General features: G+C 44.7%; 1 protein-coding gene across 2 annotated transcripts in view; it reads right to left on the reverse strand.

Annotated features, from left to right (window-relative positions):
* LOC139265691 (exocyst complex component 1-like) overlaps positions 1–21,598 on the reverse strand; it is a 222,386-nt gene that overhangs the window by 40,003 nt on the left and 160,785 nt on the right. Inside the window, exons 11-14 of one of the 2 annotated variants that reach the window (XM_070882937.1) lie at positions 21,262–21,312; positions 12,432–12,539; positions 9,930–10,012; positions 791–1,034 (exon numbers count right to left, since the gene is read on the reverse strand). In XM_070882937.1, the coding sequence (XP_070739038.1) occupies positions 791–1,034; positions 9,930–10,012; positions 12,432–12,539; positions 21,262–21,312 (486 nt within the window). The remainder of the gene's footprint in view (positions 1–790; positions 1,035–9,929; positions 10,013–12,431; positions 12,540–21,261; positions 21,313–21,598) is intronic. The other variant, XM_070882938.1, reaches the window with a different exon arrangement.

The following is a 21,598-nucleotide window of genomic DNA, read 5'->3' on the forward strand; positions in this document are numbered from 1 at the left end:
ACGGACTCCTGGCTGGTCTCCCACATTCTACCCTACATAAACTAGAGGTGATCCAAAACTCAGTTACCCGTGTCCCAACTCGCACCAAGTCCCACCCATCCATCAACCCTATGCTCGCTGACCTACATTGGCTTCCGGTTAAGCAATGCCTCGATTTCAAAATTCTCATCCTTTTTTCAAATCCCTTCATGACCTCGCCCCTCCCTATCTCTGTAATCTCCTCCAGCCCCACAACTCACTGAGATGTCTGCGTCCTCTAATGCTGTCTCTCCTGAGCATCCCTGATTATAATTGCTCAATCATTGGTGGCCGTGCCTTCTGTTGACTAGGCCCCAAGCTCTGGAACTCCCTGCCTAACCTCTCCGCCATTCAACCTCTCTTTCCTCCTTCAAGACACTCCTTAAAACATACCTCTTTGACCAAGCTTTTGGTCACCTGCGCCAATTTCTACTTTTGCGGCTCGGTGTCAAATTTTTATTGCATAATACTCTTGTGAAGCACCTTGGGACATTTCACTACTTTAAAGGCGTTATATAAATACAAGTTGTTGTTGTTGTTGATGCTGTAGAATCAGCCTCACCGTAAAAATGGGATGCATTCAACAGTATAAGGACCTTAAAGCATTATAATAAGGGTATAAAATTCATTTGAAGTGCATCATATACAGGGAGGATGTGGAAAAGTGCCAGATACAGCAGAGTACCTTTTTAGTTGGATTAGTTACCAGTATTAGATCATTTAAATACATATAAGATACACAAGAATCAAGAACAAAATGTCAATGACTTACAATGCATTTGTCGAAGTTGCGTTTGACATGCACTAGAATGTTTCCGAATGTAGATTTGAGAAAAGAAGAAGGGTCACAATCTTGAACTGTCAGTGCCCGCTGGCTCACTATTACCAGTAAATGCAACGAGTTGGAAGGGTTGATCTTATCACAAAGGTTTACAAATGCCTTTAGATCTAGTTCAAGAGTACTGAAGATTTCACTCATCATTTTTCGTTTATTGCTTATACCAGGATCTTCCTGCCTAGTAGAAAACAAAATAATTAAAAGCTGCAGCATAATATTTTGATTAGAGAGTGCATCTACTTGAAACTGTGTATATCTTCACAGTGAAAGATAAAAATACAGTGTTAATGCAGTAGTAAGGTCATCAGGAGTGGAAGAATGATCTGTTAGTTATTCAGGTTTCAAGAATTACACATTAATAAAACACAGAAATTGATGGGAAAATGAGTTGCAATCTATTTTTGAACATGAAAATATTTATACAGTTCTGAGTAAATAAAGAATTTGTATTTATATAGTGCCTTTTACAATCTCATGATGATCCAAAGTGCTTCACAGCCAATGAAGTACTTTTGAAAACTGCACACAGCAACGACCAACAAACAGCAATGAAATAAAGGAGCAGATAATCTATGTTTTTTGGTGATGTTGGATGAGAGATAAATATTGGCCAGGACATGAGGAGAACTCTCTCGTTCTTCTCAAATAGTGCCACACGATCTTTTATGTCAACCTGAGAGGGCAGATAGGCCTTAGAACGTCTCATCCAAAAGACAGCATCTCTGACAATGCAGCACTGCCTCAGCCTAGGTGGGAGAGAAATAAACACGGAGATGAAAGTGACAAAGCTTGCCAAATTGGTGATGAAAGAGGACAAGTAGGTCTTTACATTCTTCACCTATGGTAACTAATCGAACACCTTCAGCATTCTGTACTGCTCTTTTAGTTGCATTTAAAAAGGTGGGACGGAGTACTGCATACGAAAGGCTGAGGGAAAAGCTGGAGGAGTCATTGGGTGAGAAATTGGGCTCAGTAGCGCACATTTTTGGGGAGCTATGAGTGCCGTTAGGAATCCAAAATGGCATCCATGGTGCACATGTACACTTCTGATGCAAAGCACACCAGACACCATTTTAGCAAAGGCATTGGCGAATAGAAACATAGAAAATAACTGCAGGAGTAGGCCATTCGGCCCTTCGAGCCTGCACCACCATTCAATAAGATCATGGTTGATCAGTCACCTCAGTACCCCTTTCCTGCTTTCTCTCCATAGCCCTTGATCCCTTTAGCCATAAGGGCCATATCTAACACCCTCTTGAATATATCTAATGAACTGGCATCAACAACTCTCTGCGAAGAGAATTCCACAGGTTCACAACTCTCTGATTGAAGAAGTTTCTCCTCATCTCGGTCCTAAATGGCTTACCCTTATCCTTAGACTGTGACCCCTGGTTCTGGACTTCCCCAACATCGGGAACATTCTTCCTGCATCTAATCTGTCCAGTCCCGTCAGAATTTTATATGTTTCTATGAGATCATCTCTCATTCTACTAAACTCCAGTGAATACAGGCCCAGTCTCTCCTCATATGTCAGTCCTGCCATTCCGGGAATCAGTCTGGTGAACCTTCGCTACACTCCCTTAATAGCAAGAACATCCTTCCTCAGATTAGGAGACCAAAACTGAACACAATATTCCAGGTGAGGCCTCACCAAGGCCCTGTACAACTGCAGTAAGACCTCCCTGCTTCTAAACTCAAATCCCCTTGCTATGAAGGCCAACATGCCATTTGCCTTCTTCACCGCCTGCTGTATCTGCATGCCAACTTTCAATGACTGATGTACCATGAGGCCCAGATCTCGTTGCACCTCCCCTTTTCCTAATCTGCCGCCATTCAGATAATATTCTGCCTTCATGTTTTAGCCTCCAAAGTGGATAACCTCACATTTATCCACATTATACTGCAGCTGCCATGTCCAAGTCACCCTGCAGCCTCTTAGCATCCTCCTCACAGCTCACACTGCCACCCAGCTTAGTGTCATCTGCAAACTTGGAGATATTACACTCAATTCCTTCATCTAAATCATTGATGTATATTGTAAATAGCTGCAAGCCACTACGGCAAACCAAAGGGTGGCTACTGGGTAAGAAGTGCTATCAGCTGACGACATGGCTCATGACTCCGGTTTGCAACCCACATACATGTGCGCAATATGCATATAATGAAAACCATACGGCCACAAGAAATGATAGAGCAGACTATTAGTGTGCTGAACCAACAATTCCGCTGACTGGACTGCTCTGGAGGAGCCCTGCAGTACTCAGCTGAGTGGATCTCAAGGTTCGTGGTGGTATGCTGCATAACCTTGCCATCATGAAGGAATAGCTGAGGAGTAAGAGCACGGGGAGGAGGAGGAGGAAGGGAAGGACATGGAAGATAAGGAGGAAGCGGAAGGGAGGCTGCAACCGAGACAGCCCTTCAAGTGCAATATCAGTAACCTCAACCTCAATTCCCCACTCACTAACAATCCCACACTCCTTAACTTCCCTCTGTCACTGCCACTCATATCGTCCTCGTGGCCACAATGCAAAAATAAAAGCCAAAACAATATAAACATTTCAAACCAAATTTATAAATGAATCATGCCATATTGCATAGAAAGTCAACTATTCACCCTTGTGCAGTCCCTTAGTGCCTGTCTACCATATGCCTTTGTCTATCCTAGTGCTTCCACGTGGTGCTACCCTAGTAGCTGCAGCACGGCTGGTGGAACGCTGCTGAATTTCAGTGGAGGAGACTGCAGATAGTCTTGGAGGACAACCTCGAGCAGCTTTGGGCCAAGAGGGCGTGGCTTCAGACTGCACCAACTTGGCATAGTTGGCAGCAGTCAGGGCTGGCTGGCTGATAGGCAACAGCAAGGTCACTGGCAGAATGGCAGGGGTAGAAACCCAAATGCTGTCATCCTGAGAGAAGACAGCAGCCTCATGCTCCATGGAGCCACTGCCACACCCCTGGGGTAGTGCCTCAGCAATTCTAGTAATCTGTTGGAGGACAGATTTCTGGACAGCTGGGACATCCTACAAGCCCTGAACACTGGTATCCACAGTCATGATGACAGCAGTCTGAGCTTGCATGGCAGCAAGCTGAGATTGCATGACATCAGTCTAAGCTTCCACTGTAGCACTTAGATTTTTGGTGCAAGCTACTTGTGCTGCAATCAGTCATCAAACGTTGCATCATGGTTGAATCCACAAGTATGTTGATGGAGTTGGCCACCACTTCCATACTGGAAAGGATGGGATCCAAGTTCTGCACAAAGCCCTGTGCCAAGTTGGTGCCAGACTCCTCCATGCTCCTTGACACTGACCGCAGGCTTTCTGGCAGGCTTCCCAATGCATAGAATCATAGAAATTTACAGCATGGAAGGTGGCCATTTCAGCCCATCGTGCCTGCACCGGCCGACCAAGAGCTATCCAGCCTAATCCCACTTTCCAGCTCTTGGTCCGTAGCTCTGTAGATTACAGCACTTTAAGTGCACGTCCAAGTATCTTTTAAATGTGGCGAGGGTTCCTGCTTATACCACCCTTTCAGGCAGTGAGTTCCAGACCCCCACCACCCTCTGGGTGAAAAAATTTCCCCACATATCTCCTCTAAACCTTCCCCCAATTACTTTAAATCAATGCCTCCTGGTTGTTGACCGCTCTGTCAAGGGAAACAGATCCTTCCTATCCACTCTATCCAGGTCCCTCATAATTTTATACACTTCAATCAGGTCTCCCCTCAGCCTCCTCTGTTCCAAAGAAAACAGTTCCAGAATCTCCAATCTTACCTCATTGCCAAAATTCTCCAGTCCAGGCAAAATTCTTGTAAATCTCCTCTGCACCCTATCCAGTGCAATCACATCTTTCCTGTAATGTGGTGACCAGAACTGCACACAGTACTCCAGCTGCGGTCTAACCAGTGTTTTATACAGTTCAAGCACAACCTCCTTGATCTTATATTCCATGCCTCGACTAATAAAGGCAAATATTCCATATGCCTTCTTACCCACTTTATCTACCTGGCCTGCTACCTTCATGGATCTGTGGACCTGCACTCCAAGGTTCCTTTGCTCCTCTACACTTTTTAGTGTCGTACCATTTAATGTGTATTCCCTTATCTTGTTAGACCTCCCCAAATGCATTACCTTACACTTATACAGACTGAATTTTATTTGCCATTGTTCTGCCCACCTGACCAGTACATTGATATCTTCCTACAGTTCGCAGTTTTCTTCTTCATTATCAACCACACAGCTTATTTTAGTGTTATCTGCAAACTTCTTAATCATACCTCCAACATTTAAGTCCAAGTCATTGATATATACCACAAAAAGCAAGGGGCCCAGTACTGAGCCCTGCAGAACCCCACTGGAAACATCTTTCCAGTCACAAAAACACCCATCAACCCTTATCCTTTGCTTCCTGCCTCTGAGCCAATTTTGGATCCAACTTGCCACTTTGCCCTGGATCCCATGGGCTATTATTTTCGTGACCAGTCTGCCATGTGGGACCTTATCAAAAATGTTGTTAAAATCCATATACACTACATCATACGCACTGCCCTCATCGACCCTCCTGGTTACCTCCTCGAAAAATTCAATTAAGTTAATCAGACACGACCTTCCCTTGACAAATCCATGCTAACTGTCCTTGATTAATCCATGTCTTTTCAAATGAAGATTTATCCTGTCCCTCAGTAATTTTTCCAATAATTTTTCCACCACCGAGGTTAGGCTGACTGGCCTGTAATTACTTGGTCTATCCCTTTCTCCATTTTTAAATAAAGGTACAACATTAGCAGTCCTCTGGCACCACACCTGTAGCCAGAGAGGATTGGAAAATGATGGTCAGAGCCTCTGCTATTTCCTCTTTTGCTTCTCTTAACAGCCTGGGATACATTTCATCTGGGCCTGGGGGTTTATCCACTTTCAAAGCTGCTAAGCCCCTTAATAATTCCTCTCTCACTATGTTTATCTCATCTACTATTTCACAATCCTCCTCTCTCATTGCAAAGTCTGCATCATCGCTCTCTTTTGTGAAAACAGATGCAAAGTATTCATTAAATTTGCTTTACCCCAAATGAGAACTTTTATTCCTGGTCCCCCTTTGTCCTTTTCCATAACCACCCTAACTCTTACTGAATTATGATCACTAGCACCAAAATGCTCTCCCAATGAGAACCCTTCCACCTCTTCATTCCCCAAAACCAAGTCCAGAACCGCCCCCTCCTTTGTTGGGGGCAGTTTAAGCATCAAGCATTTCATTGTGTGCACCCATCAGCCTTCTTCTGTAGCCTGCCCCATCAAAGTCCTAATCTGAGTCCTCTACAGCAGAACCTGTGTGTGACCTCGCCCTATGGCGAGCTGGAACCTGCGCTATGCTTGCCCGCTGCCTTGGCTGCAGTGCACTAGGCCTGGTGTCTCACCATGTGCAGATCCCACCTTTGTGCTATCCTCTAAAATACGCGCAGTGTTGGTATCTGAGCTGGTGGCTGCGAGTGTGAAATCGAGTAACGGTGTGTCTTCTTGTCTTCCTCCACTGCCTGGGCAGGTTGCAGTTCTTGGGTGTTTGAAAGGAAAAAGGCAGAAGGGTAAGATTGTGGTGAAGGGAGGGGGAGAACGTAACAGGTGCTTGCTTACACCATGTGCAGTTTGAGATTGTGGGATGAGGAGGAAGGATTATGTATGAGAATACCGTCATCTTGAATGGATTCAGCCCCACCGCTGGCCACGGCCTTAGCAATGGCCCTTCCGATTACCGTCGCCTCCATGGAGGTTAGAGCATGCAGGCAGGCCCACCCTCCCCTGTTAGTTCCTGCTGCCTCCGGTTATGTGCCACCTTGTCCTGCAAGAGAGAGGGAAGTGTGTCAGTGAGTGTCGTGCAATATATTTGAGTGATGTGGCTGTAATGGTTGAATAGCTGGCAGTGTATGCCAGCTGTGAGGCCTATAGGTGTGAGACCTGCAGCAGTGCTAAGTGTGTGAGAGTGAGGTGAATCGTATGAGTCCTGACTGATGTAGATTGTTGGTAGGTGAGTGATGATGGTGTGGTGATTTGAGCAGTGGCTGAGGCTAGTGGTGCAGTTGGTCGAATATTGCATTTGACCTTGACCGCTTGTGTGAGATTATTCAACATCTTGGGCTGAGTCTATTTGCAACACAAGTAGGCTGGACCAGATTTCTGATCAGTCCCCTTGGAGGACAAGACACACCCAACAGTTTGTCTGGAATGATCCAGTCATTATCATTGTCAAGCAGGCTACAGAGTTCAGAGAAGGCACAATGCTAACACTGCTGCTTTCAGAGAACAGACAGCGCTCACACTCCCAGGTTAGGAGCATGCACAGCGCTCACAGTACCGAGTTCAGAGAACACACAACGGTCACACTACTGAATTCAGAAAACGCACAGCGCCCACACTACCGAGTTCAGAGAATGCACAACGTTCACACTTCCAGTTTCCTCTCCAGTCGGCTCTGCGGAGTTAGTCTAGGCGCATGTGCGACCGAATGAGTGTGCATGCGCGGTCCCAGCACAGTCTTCAGGCTTCCTCATACACGTGCACATGCATAGAAGGACTCATACTTTGTGCCAGTAGTCACAGCGAATTTCTTGTGGCACTGCATCCAGGTCCTTGGGGCTACATTCCTGGTATATATCTCCGCAACTATCTGCTCCCAATGCCTTTCACTGTGTGTCTGGAGGGCTTCCTGGCCCCCTGCAGATACAGGATATCTCTCCTCCTTTCCACCTCCTCCACCAAGACCTCCAGTGCAGTGTCGGAAAATTTGGGTGCCCGCTCTCTCCCATGTTCAGCCATTCTTCTCTCTTTCCAAGGTCAGATTCAGTTCACAAAGGACTCCCAGCATCTGCTCTAGCCACAATGGACCTCCCCTTTAAGAGATCCAGCCTAGCTTTAAGCAGTGCAGGCTAGCTTTAAGTAGTGCTAGCAAGTTACGATTTTGGGACTCTTACTGATGGTGCAGTCAATTAACAGTGCGGTTAGCATTGGCTGCACGCACAAATCATGATAATGAGCAGGCAGCATGACGATGCCATGCTGCTTGCATTACATCAAATGGGCATGGGGTAATTGCGCATCTTAATCCCCACGTCTGTTTTTGGGGGCTATCCAATTTAGCCCCCCTAGTTTTCTGCATCCATTTTAAAGCCATATTTGTAAATGGGAGGAAATTTCTCTATAGAAATCTAATTGCAAGTATGCTTGTGAAAACAATGATCTGTGCGATACCTTGGGCCCTGATATTATGTTTCCTTATATCTTTCAGCAAGGAAATCAACACCATCTGATAAAGTGTGTTATTAATTGCATCACCTCAATTAGTCTGCAAGTGGAAAACATCCACCTTGAAACCATTACGTTCTTGTTCAATGCCTTTCACTGTGTGAATAGAGGGCTTCCTGCCTCCTGCAGATACAGGACGTCTCTCCTCCTTTCCACCTCTTCCACCAAGATCTCCACTGCATATAAGATATCATCATTATAGGCTGTCCCTCGGAATCAAGGAAGACTTGCTTTCACTTCTAAAGTGAGTCCTTTGGTGGCTGAACAGTCCAGTACGAGAGCCACAAACTCGGTCGGGGGAAGGGGGGGTGGGACTGATTTGCCGCACGCTCCTTCCGCTGCCTGCGCCTCACCTCTTCACGCTCACAGTGTTGAGATTCGAATAGCTCAACGCCCTCCCAGATGCATTTTCTCCTCCTAGGGCGGTCTTCGGCCACCGACTCCCAGGTGCCAGTGGTGATGTCGCACTTTACCAGGGAGGCTTTGAGGGTATCCTTGTAACGTTTCCACTGCCCACCTTTGGCTCGTTTGCCGTGAAGGAGCTCCGCATAGTGCAATTGCTTAGGGAGTCTCTTGTCTGGCATGCAAACTATGTGGTCTGCCCAGCGAAGCTGATCGAGTGCGGTCAGTGTTTCAATGCTGGCGATGTTAGCTTTGGCGAGGACATTGATGTTGGTGCGCCTGTCTTCCCAGGGGATTTGCAGGATCTTGCGGAGACATCGTTGGTGATATATCTCCAGCGACTTGGTGTCTTCTATACATCGTCCATGCCTCTGATCCATACAGGAGGGCGGGTATTACTACAGCCCTGTAGACCATGAGCTTGCTGGTAGATTTGAGGGCCTGGTCTTCGAACACTCTTTTCCTCCGCGGCCAAAGGCTGCACTGGTGCACTGGAGGCGATGTTGAATCTCCGCATCAATAAGATAATGAGGGGATTCAACAAGGTCGATGCAGAGAGGATATTTTCACTCATAAGGGAAATTAAAGATGGGGACATAGTCTCAGAATAAGGGGTCGCCCATTTAAAACTGAGATAAGGAGGAATTTCTTCTCTCAGAGAGTTGTAAATCTATGGAATTCTCTGCCCCAGAGAGCTATGGAGGCTGGGTCATTGAATATATTTAAGGCGGAGATAGACAGATTTTTGAGCAATAAGGGAATAAAGGGTCATGGGGCAGGAAAGTGGAGCTGAGTCCATGGTCAAATCAGCCATGATCTTATTAAATGGCAGAGCAGGCTCGAGGGCCAGGTGGCCTACTCCTGCTCCTCTTTCTTATGTTATGTCGGAAAACCTAAGTGCCTGCTGTCTCCCATGTTCAGCCATTCTTCTCTTTCCCAGGTCAGATTCAGCTCACAAAGGACTCCCAGCACCTGCTCTAGCCACAATGGTCCTCCCCTTTTTTCTTGTGCAGATATTTTATACAAGTACAAGTTGTTTGGACCAGAGTTTCCCTTTACCTTATCATTAGGATTGGCATCATATAGCTGCTGCATTATGCAGGTGGCCTGCTCGCAACAGTCATTCATTGCTTTAAAACATGATTATTTGATTTTGATAATTAAGTAGAATAAAGAAATTATAATATATTTAAGCTTATTCCAGTACTTTCCTATACATAAGAGCTGGAAGATAACTGAATCTTTAACTTCTCTGATCTCAATTCATTAACCCACCTAATAAATGGACAAAAAAGTATAAAGGAAAACAAAAATGTTAGTTCAATGTATTCTGCCAGGAAATGATAACCCCAAGCATCACACTACAATACAATATGTGTTACGTACTCTGCAGCACTCCGATAAATCCGTACTCTCTCTGTTGAATCTTGATTAACCGCAAGAACGAATTCACTCCTACTCCCCAGCAACTAGAATAAAACAAAGACTGAATTTAATTTAGAAACCTTCAAACTTGTACTGTACCATTACTAGTCAGCCAACCTCATATAGCTATAAAATGATCAGCGCTGTTCAGAGTTATCAGACTACTTTCCAATTGGTGTACAAAGATATTTAAGCTATTTCTTACTTGTTATGAGAAATCTAAGTTATAATCTTCTGTTCACATTGTCTCAAAGATGTACCATTTTGGGTTTGAAGCTCAAGAACTGCGCAGCTAATGTCAGTGATGAATCAATCACTGGGCATACAAAGTGGCCAAAACTAGTGGGAGGACAGAAGACTGGGAAGCTTTTAAAAGCCAGCAAAGAACAACTAAAAAAATGATTAAGAAAGGGAAGATAGACTATGAAAGTAAACGAGCGCAAAATATAAAAACAGATAGCAAGAGTTTCTGCAGGTATAGAAAAAGGAAAAAGGTGGCTAAAGTAAATGTTAGTCTCTTAGAGGACGAGACCGTGGAATTAGTAATGGGGAACATGGAGATGGCAGAAACTCTGAACAAATATTTTGTATCAGTCTTTGCGGTAGAGGACACTAATAATATTCCGACAATGGATAATCCAGGGGCTATGGGGAGGAGGAACGTAACACAATCACAATCACTAAGGAGGTGGTACTCAGTAAGATAATGGGACTAAAGGCAGATACATCTCCTGGGCCTGATGGCTTACATCCTAGGGTCTTAAGAGAAGTAGCAGCAGGGATTGTGGATGCATTGGTTGTAATTTACCAAAATTCCCTGGATTCTGGGGAGATCCCAGCAGATTGGAAAACTGCAAATGTAACGCCCCTATTTAAAAAAAGAAGCAGACAAAAAGCAGGAAACTATAGACCAGGTAGCCTAACATCTGTGGTTGGGAAAATGTTGGAGTTCATTATTAAAGAAGCAGTAACAGGACATTTGGAAATGCAAAACTCGGTCAGGCAGAGTCAGCATGGATTTATGAAGGGAAAGTCATGTTTGAAAATTTGCTGGAGTTCTTTGAGGATGTAACGAACAGGGTGGATAAAGGGGAACCAGTGGATGTGCTGTATTTGGACTTCCAGAAGACATTTGACAAGGTGCCACATAAAAGGTTATTGCACAAGATAAAAGTTCACGGGGTTGGGGGTAATATAATGCATGGATAGCGGATTGGCTAACTAATAGAGAACAGAGAGTCGGGATAAATGGTTCATTCTCTGGTTGGCAACCAGTAACTAGTGGGGTGCCACAGGGATCAGTGCTGGGACCCCAACTATTTACAATCTATATTAACGACTTGGAAGAAGGGACTGAGTATAATGTAGCCAAGTTTGCTGACGATACAAAAATGGGAGGAAAAACAATGTGTGAGGAAGACACAAAAAATCTGAAAAAGGTCATAGACAGGCTAAGTGAGTGGGCAAAAATTTGGCAGATGGAGTATAATGTTGGAAAGTGTGAGGTCATGCACTTTGACAGAAAAAAAATCAAAGAGCAAGTTATTATTTAAATGGAGAAAGATTGCAAAGTGCCACAGTACAGCGGGACCTGGGGTACTTGTGTATGAAACACAAAAGGATAGTATGCAGGTACAGCAAGTGATCAGGAAGGTCAATGGTATCTTGACATTTATTGCAAAGGGGATGGAGTATAAAAGCAGGGAAGTCTTGTTGCAGTTATATAAGGTATTGGTGAGGCCACACCTGGATTACTGCATGCAGTTTTGGTTTCCATATTTACGAAAGGATATACTTGCTTTGGAGGCAGTTCAGAGAAGGTTCACTAGGTTGATTCCAGGGATGAGGGGTTGACTTATGAGGAAAGGTTGAGTAGATTGGGCCTCTACTCATTGGAATTCAGAAGAATGAGAGGTGATCTTATCGAAATGTATGAGGGGGCTTGACAAGGTGGTTGCAGAGAGGATGTTTCAACTGATGGGGGAGACTAGAACTAGAGGGCACGATCTTAGAATAACCGGCCACCCATTTAAAACAGAGATAAGGAAAAATTTCTTCTCCCAGAGGGTTGTAAATCTGTGGAATTCTCTACCTCAGAAAGCTGTGAATCATGGGACATTGAATAAATTTAAGACAGAAATAGACAGTTTCTTAAACGATAAGGGAATAAGGAGTTATGGGGAGCGGGTGGGAAAGTGGAGCTGAGTCCATGATCAGATCAGCCATGATCTTATTGAATGGCGGAGCAGGCTCGAGGGGCCGTATGGCCTACTCCTGTTCCTATTTCTTATGATCTTATGTAATCAATGAGCAACTCTTACAATACTGAAGTCAAGGAAATTTAACTGAAATATATTTATAGCCTTAGAAGTCAAAGCAATTGGCATTAAAAAAAACTTAGTTCGGTCATAAAGGAGCTGAGCTACAAATTGTTTGAAAATATTTAGAACATTACTACAAAACCTGTGGTGTTTCACTGCACGTGTCTTCTGTCAATATAAAAAAATTGGTGATAAACTCCTCCTCTGCAATGCATATGGGTTCCAATTCTGCTAATACCTGGTCTGTGATCTTCAAACAGAAGAAAAAAATAACAGTAACAAAACAAAGTAACAAACAAGCCATATATTTTCTCGATAATCATATTAAAATTTAACAGATACTGGTAAGGAAGACCTGCTACTGACCTCAACTGCTTTGGGAAGTAAAATAAAACAAAAACATTTGAATTCAAAATGGTATTCACCATATAAATGGAAAGATAAAAATAAATTCATGTTAGATTGACACTTTGAAAATATAATGGCTAGAAATTTGGTTCTCAGTGAAAACGGTATTTTTTTGCTAAAATTATCGTTATCGCTTTGCTATCGCTATCAAGCTGTAAATTCAAGCTTTAATTTGCGCAGCGGTAAAAATCAATGTTGCACGAGGATTTGCGGTGCAAACTGCGAATTTCAGCAACTTTAGTCCGAGGCCGATACCACTGTGAGTTGGGCCTTAGGAGGGTGGAAAAATACTTAAAATAAATTGGAAAAAAAAAACTCACCAAACATTTACAAGACACTTATTGCTGCAAATGAATTAAAAAATAAAAACTTTGGGCTCAATTTTTCCCATTGCTCTTTTTTGGCACATTGCCAGAGTTACAACCGTTTTTCTTGGCCCCAGCTACTCCAAAAAAAAGAAGCAAGTTTCCCTTGAAATTGGCACCGCGCAGCCTGTCCTGTAGCCTCGGGGGGTGGAGCCAAATGTCTGCGTCGAAAAAACGATGCCGCCCCTTCTGCACATGCATGAAAAAAAAAGGGACGTTTTTGACGTGATTCCTATGGGCACGCATGCCCAGTACAGCTACCGGTCTGCATTCGGCCATCTTTAAAGACCCAGTTGTGTGTGAGAACTTTAATTCTCATTGGAAAAAATCAGAGCTGCAATGCAAGATGCAACGTGGTGCAAGGACCAAGAATTTCTTACAGGATAAAGTGGAGGCACTAGTTACTGTGATTGAGGCCAGATGGCACGAGCTGGACAGCCGCAGAGGACATGTAAAAGTTCCACCAAAAGAAATAAAGAAATGATGGAACCAACTGACAGAAGATTACTATACAATGGTGACCACCCCGAGGTCTGGAGGCCAGTGCAAAAAGTGGCAGGATCTTGGTCAAGTAGTTAGTGTAAGTAATATTTTCATTTATTCAATGGAATTGCAATTGTAGATGTGACCAGCTGTATATGACCCACCCAGCAGAAAGACATCCTCTCTAATAGGCTATGTTTTCATCTTTGCAGAGGAAAGTGGCACACGATAAACGAGAAAGAACTGGAACAGGAGGAGGCCCGGCCAATCTGCACCCACCGACACCCTTGAAAGAGAGGGTCGCTGTTTTGATGGGTCCTGCCTGGAGAAAAGCAATCACCACTCACAAGCTGGGCCCACACTCGAGGGCGAGGGTAAGTCCTGCAAATTCCACAGTCTGGCTTTGCTAAATGTTACGTACTGCGTGGGCTAGCCATGCTTCGGTTCATGGGAATGTCTCTGTCAGCTACGTTTCATTTGATGTAACGTGTGATCATTTATCGTGGTCCTTCAAATCAGCCTGCTACATGTACTGTGTGAGCCTACTCATGTCACCAACCCTGCCCTCTCCTCTGTTATTAACCATTTGTCTGTTCTGTTATATTTTGCAGAACTTGAGGCCAACACTGACGATGCAGAAGAAGATTCAGACGCAGATGAGCCTGAAGAGGAGAACATTTTCCAATGGATGAATCCCCCACTGTTGTATTCATTCTGGAGGAGGTGCAGGTGCCGCCCATTGAGGTGCCAGCCCCTTTCCCGAGTGGTTTGAGTGTTGGTGCGACATTCCATGGTTGCTCACCATCCGAGGCTGGGGATTCCAGTGGGGTGCAGCAAGGCACACCTAGGGCCCCACCGTCCCAGGCTGCGGGTTCCAGTGGGATGCAGCAAGGCACAGCCAGGGCCCCACCGTCCGAGGCTGCGGGTCGCAGTGGGGTGCAGCGAGGCACACCCAGGACCCCACCATCCCAGGTTGTGAGTCCCACTGGGATGCAGCAAGGCACACTCAGGACCCCACCATTCCAGGCTGCGGGTCCCAGTGAGATGCAGCAAGGCACACCCAGGGCCCCACTGTCCGAGGCTGCGGGTCCCAGTGGAATGCAGCGAGCCACACCCAGGGTGAGGAGCAGAAAGAGAGCTCAATAGCGCTCTCCTGAGGTGCAGGATCTAACAGATGTGGATCAGATGATAGCAATGAGTGCGGAGAGCATTGATCTTACCCGATCACTCCAGCACACCATCAGTGGGGTGGGTGATGAGGTATCGGGACTGACGGAAGAAGTAACAACATTCTCACGAGAAATGGGAACACTGTCCAGGAACACTGAGGGAGGGAATGTCTCAGTCAGCCGAAACAATGTCAGTGCACATGAGGGAGGAAATGTTGCAGGTAGCTGACACACTGTTGCACAACATGAGGGAGGGCATGTCACAGGTAGCTGAGACACTGTCTGCGAACATGAGGGAGGGAATGTCGGAGTTAGCTACTGCAATAAGAGAACATGCCCAGACCCTGCGTCCATTGACAGAATCAACTGTCACTCCCAATCCAATCCCCAGACCAGTCTCTGAGGAGGCCCAAGCCAGGCCCTCCACATTACTGCCTGCCCCCCACCCACCTCCCCCCCTCAAGAAGTGCACATTACCCGAGATGTTCGAAAGAATAAGCTTGGTACCAACCCGAGAAATGCTGCATCACTGCCTGCGGGCAGGGGTGGAGTCACCAAGACCCAGCGCAGCGGGCGGTCTTAGAATAAGTTGGAGGAGAGATGGGTGCAGCCTTTCTTTGTAGCTGCTGTTGTTGTTATTATTATTGTTGTTACTGTTGTAACTGTTCTCAAATTAAAAGTTTTTTGTAAGTTATATAAATTTCCAAGTTTGTAAGTGATCTTAACTGAAAACGTTAAAGTTTGATACAAGAATATTTTTATTAAAGTTAAGTACAAACAAATGTTTGTTAAACTTTTGAATAAAATATATTTTACATTATAACTGAATCATTTACATTATTTGTTCCATTATTGACAACTTCTTGAACTAAAGAGGAATCATTTATATCATTTGTTCCATTAACACAACACATTACGGAACAGATCCAAACAGTTAACATGGTCCATGTAGAATACTTGCTGCTGAACCTTCAGGCAGCAAAGCGTTCACGGATGAACTGTTGGCGCAAGGCTCAAGCAATCGTTAAAGGGGCATAACGGCCTGCCCTCCTCCGCCGTCATGCTCCAGGTTCAGGTAGTTGCATGGCTTCCTTGTCCTCCTCCTCCTCCTCCTCCTCCTCATCTGCATCTGCCTCATCATCATCAGCCACTCTCACTTCAGATGGGTCATCCACTACCAGTTGCTACTGCCTCATGATGGCTACGTTATGCACCACGCAGCACACAACAGTAAACTGACCAACAATCTCAGGGGAATATTGCAAGTAGGCTCCGGAATGGTCCAGGCAATGGAAACACTGTTTCAAGATGCTAATCGTTCTCTCTATTATGCTGCGCGTTGCAATGTGCGACATGTTGTATTCCCGATCAGCTTCCGTCTGGGTTATGCGTAGGGGCGTCATGAGCCAGGTGGCGAGGCCGTACCCTTTGTCTCCCAGTAGCTAGCTCTGCCCTTCTGGCTGCTGCTGAAACATGGCAGATATAAAATTCTCGAGTAGGATGAACGCATCATGGGTGCTCCCAGGGTATCTTGCATCAACTGACATGATGCGATGCATGTTGTCACACACGAGTTGCACATTAATGGAGTGGAAGCCTTTTCTGTTCCTGTGCATCTCAGAATCCTCCAAAGGTACTCTCAAGGCGATATGGGTACAATCAATGCAGTCCTCTTCCTTTGGGAAGCCAGCAATCCTGGAGAAGCCCACAGTCCTTTCACGCATTGCCAGGGTGGTCATGGGGAACTTTATGTAGTCATTCCTCCGGGCGTATAGTGCAGCAGTCACCTGCCAGATGCAGATATGTGTTGCATGTTGAGAAATGGTGCACACATCCCCAGTTGTAGCCTGGAACGATCCAGATGCATAGAATGGAAGTGCAGCTGTAACCTTCCCTTCAACTGACAAAACAGTCCTCCTGATGCTTCTAGGTTGCAGGTCTGCTTTTACTAACTCACAGGTCTCAGTTAGAACTTGTTTGCGGAAACATAGCCTTCTGACACAGTCTGCATGACTCAGATGCAGGTACGAACGCGTGTCTCGATATACCAGACATGGGTAAGGCCTCCTACCCATCACCCTATGTGCTCTGAGGTTCTTCATGCGATGACGTCAAATCAATTGTCTCCTCCGCAGCACCATCATGCAGAAGGCTTGCACAAGATATGGCATTGTCAGTATTGCCCCATGAATAAATTCTACCTTTGCAAGAAGCTCAAAATGGCAGGCAGGACAAGGTTCTTTGACCTCTCTCTCTCCAAGGTCGATGCCCTAGTATGGACCACAGGTCTGAGCAGGCACAATGATCAGGAACCTCCCCCTCCCCGGGCTTCATTTGATGCATGTTGTAGACTTCTCATGCCTTCCGTTCCCCTTCAACATCCCCCTACCCACCCCAGGCTTCATTTGATGTGTTTTGTAGGCTTCTCATGCCTTCCATTCGCCTTCCATAGCTCCACACCTCCCTCGGGCTTCATTAAATGTGTTGTAGGCTTCTCATGCCTTCCATTCACCTTCCATAGCACCACACCTCCCCCGGGCTTCTTTTCAAACCGAGCCCTGAGCTCCTGTGTCTGGGCGAGGGATCTATTCTGCCGGCCGACGCTCCGACTCTCGAGCCCAGTTTGGAGACATTCGATGGTGGCGTGTCAGTTTAAAAAAAAATGAAAACTTAAAGAATTTCATTAAACTTCTATTTCCTGTGTTTTAAGTGTTAAAAATTTAAGGTTGATTATGGATATTTATGTGTTCTTGACTCCTTCCAAAACTTCGCAGACAAACAATGGTGTCTTTCTGCACAATTTTTTAATGTGCACTGGTTTCTCTTAAGTGCCCAGAAGATTTTTCGGGAGTGGTCACGTACACCGTCCTAGGAGAAATTTAAATTAACCAAACTTGCATAATTGTGAAAAACTGGCGCAGACATCAGGTTACGCCCCCTATGACGCAAAAATAAACTAACCTAAAAAAATCGTAACTAACTTACAATGGCGCACAAAGATTGAGGAAACTTGTATTTTTAAAATTTAAGCCAAAAAAAGCGGCGCACATCACAAAGAGGTGCATATCACTGGGGAAAATTGAGCCCTTTAACTTACCTTTTTGCAGATCTTCATATTTACTGCTGCTGGCAGGCCTCTGCGACAGGTTTTTCCCTGTCGGTATTTTTTGTGCAAAATATGGGTGCGCACAGAGCCAAATTTTTGGCGAAAATGCTATTTCGAGGCTTGCACGGTGGCGCACCTCTCTCCAGCGGTATTTGAAAACTGCCACCGCAAAATGTCACTGAATTTTCTGCCGACCTGGTTTTCGCCAAAAAAGGTGAAATAGCACCAAAAACCCAGTCGCAAATTCGACGAATTTCTAATTGAGTGTTAAATAGTTACAAATTGGCCAGAACCGGTCGGGAATGGCAAGTTTCCTTCCTTGAAGGATATTAGTGAACCAGTTGTTTTTTTTATATAACAAACCAGTAGCTTTCATGGCAATTTTACTGAAGCTAGCCCACGAATTACTAGATTTATTGAATTCAATTTCACTCAACTTGTCCTGGAAGGATTTGAACTCAACCTCTGTATTACTAGTTCAATACCATAATGACTGCACTATTATAACCTGTCGATGTATATATGTATGTTAATAAAATAAATTCAAATGAATTAATCCACTCTTTAGGCGCTACTTCATTATAGCTGCAAATTTATTTGCCACATTAAAAAAAAACTGAAAGAACAAAACAAATGTCAGTAATTTTTAATCCGGAGAGAAATTTCCCCAGGAGCACGACAGTACTTTCTATTCGACATCAGGTCTCAGGATAGTCTTGTTAGCCTTTTATTGACTTTAGGATGTAACTGCAATTAGACCATGTGGCCTTAAAAGAACAAACAGTTGTACCTAAACAACGGAATAATAAATTGTGTCCCATATTATAATGTTTCTAGCCTTATAAATCAGCATCTCCTCAAATTTACAATGAGTAATGAAGACCAAAAATTCACTAGTTTAGCAGCAAAGGAGGGATGTAAACATGGAGGCCAAGTTTAAAGGCTCAGAAGAGTAATTTGGCAGTTTTGAAACCATTTCATGCCTATTTTTCCTATTTTATTTTTATCCTGGCACTTGTTTTACATGATTACTACCATCAATGTATATTCCAATGGGAATCCTCCTATGAGGCTCTAGGAAGATAAGGCCCATTGAAAAGGTGCCAGGCAGGTCAGGTTGCACGAGAGGTGTTCTGTGCCCACCTCACCTACTGCAACTGTACAGGGTATTGGTGAGGCCGCACCTGGAGTACTGCGTGCAGTTTTGGTCACCTTACTTAAGGAAGGATATACTAGCTTTGGAAGGGGTACAGAGACGATTCACTAGGCTGATTCCAGAGATGAGGGGGTTACCTTATGATGATAGATTGAGTAGACTGGGTCTTTATTCGTTGGAGTTCAGAAGGATGAGGGGTGATCTTATAGAAACATTTAAAATAATGAAGGGGATAGACAGGATAGAGGCAGAGAGGTTGTTTCCACTGGTCAGGGAGACTAGAACTAGGGGGCACAGCCTCAAAATACGGGGGAGCCAATTTAAAACCGAGTCGAGAAGGAATTTCTTCTCCCAGAGGGTTGTGAATCTGTGGAATTATCTGCCCAAGGTAGCAGTTGAGGCTAGCTCATTGAATATATTCAAATCACAGATAGATAGATTTTTAACCAATAAGGGAATTAAGGGTTATGGGGAGCGGGCAGGTAAGTGGAGCTGAGTCCACGGCCAGATCAGCCGTGATCTTGTTGGGTGGCGGAGCAGGCTCGAGGGGCTAGATGGCCTACTCCTGTACCTAATTCTTATGTTCTTCTGTTCTTATTAATGTTGGGGAAGTCCAGAGCCAGGGGTCACAGTCTAAGGGGTAAGCCATTTAGGACCGAGATGAGGAGAAACTTCTTCACCCAGAGTGGTGAACCTTTGGAATTCTCGACCACAGAAAGTTGTTGAGGCCAATTCACTAAATATATTCAAAAAGGAGTTAGATGTAGTCCTTACTACTCGGGGGATCAAGGGGTATGGCGAGAAAGCAGGAATGGGGTACTGAAGTTGCATGTTCAACCATGAACCCATTGAATGGCGGTGCAGGCTCAAAGGGCCGAATGGCCTACTCCTGCACCTATTTTCTATGTTTCTAAAAGTATGTGTACATCTGCACCGCAGACAAAGGCAATCAGCTCCAACTTTGAAAGTAAGTTGTGACAGCAAGTTTGATGTTAAAGATACATATGAAGGCCCGGCCAGCCATTATTTTAGATGATTATTTAGAAGCATCGATCAAAGAATGTTAGGGGAGAAACTGGGTGCATTTCCGCCTCCCGTAACGGGGCGCAAATGCCTTTGTGACCGGACGTGGTGAGATTATCGCTTCCCGCTAAATTCAGCAGTTTAGTGGTGGCGCTATAGCATTGCGCCCCGATCTCCAGGGCCCGGAGATCGTGACGTCATCGCTGTGCGCATTGCCCCGGACCCTAAATTCACTTCCTCTCCCTGCAGCAACGCTGGGTGAAAGCATCGACAGCTGCAGGAAGTGCGGATTGGGTGACCCGCTGCTACGGGGGTGATGATTAAAGGCGAGGTGGCCGAGGTAAGTTAAAAAAAAATGTATCTTTCCTGTTGGTGTTTTTTTTCACGGCTTCCTACCCGCGATCGTTCAGCCTGGCACTCTGTGCCCAGTGTGCAGTGCTACCGAGATCTCCATCCTGCCTGCATCCTTTAGCGATCCAAGAAGGAAGTGGAGCGCTTGATTTAGCGCTCCACTTCCTTCCTGGAGCGCTAAAGCCAATTTTTTGAAAGATGGGAAACATTAACGCCTGGTGCTAAGTTCCCCAACTTTCAAAAGTTACTGCCCCCGAACGGGGCAATAATGAATTTCACCTCCATGTTCTGTATATGGTACTGTAGGCAAAAAGTCATGCAAGGACATTGATCAGCCAGCACAGCCTGGTTGGCCATACCTGACAAGATACCATAAACCATATTTTCAGGTACTGTCGCACCTGCCTGTGGGGAAAGGTCACAAGAGATTAATTTGCAGAGTTGTGTCATCTGTTGTAAAGATACTTGTTGTTAACATTCACCTTAAGACTGGCATAACCAGTGACCAAATCAGTCAGTTGTGATCTAAAAACGGCACACAGGATTTCCTTCTCCTTTATTTTTGGCTGTCACTCTTGAGCCCATGTACCTTTAGCCTTGGCAAAGGCTGAAATGCTTTTTGATGCTATCCTAAAGGCTTTCAGAATTTGTGTATCTCCATTGTGTCACTTGCCTTTAATTGTCCCCAGCCCTTTAAACTTCACTTGAGCAGAAATTTCTGCCCACCAGTGCCGTGCTCTCTACACCTGCCCAAGCCAGTCTCGTCCTAATATGTAGCCTATTGATATATTATGATATGGAACTGTATGCCATTTATCAAAGGTTAGCCTAAACAAAATCCATTTAAAAACCACTGAAGAAACATTTTGGTGTAATAACATTTAAGATTTTTTACTGAGATTGGGTCATACCTGCGTACAAAATGTAGAAATGCTCCATTCTCTGTCCTGTTCGTCCTTTGCCTTGACAGTTACACAAATAGAGGGAAAAGAAATCAGCGCATTACCGATTAGTGCTGTGAACAGATGTACATGCAGGTTTTTACTGGCTAAAGATTATGTAAGATTGTGTCACAGAAATACCCCAATTTTTCATAAAAGTATGGAGAGAGTACTAGAAAATAAATCTGTTGAGGTCACTGTGTATGTAATTCGACAAATATAATCACATTTTTAATTGACTAACTTAAATTCTCATTCATAAACAGCAACAAATTACAGAACAGGTTGACAGCCATACCAATCAAAT

This window comes from Pristiophorus japonicus, chromosome 6 (genome assembly GCF_044704955.1).
Source record: "Pristiophorus japonicus isolate sPriJap1 chromosome 6, sPriJap1.hap1, whole genome shotgun sequence".
Lineage (NCBI taxonomy): Eukaryota > Metazoa > Chordata > Chondrichthyes > Pristiophoridae > Pristiophorus > Pristiophorus japonicus.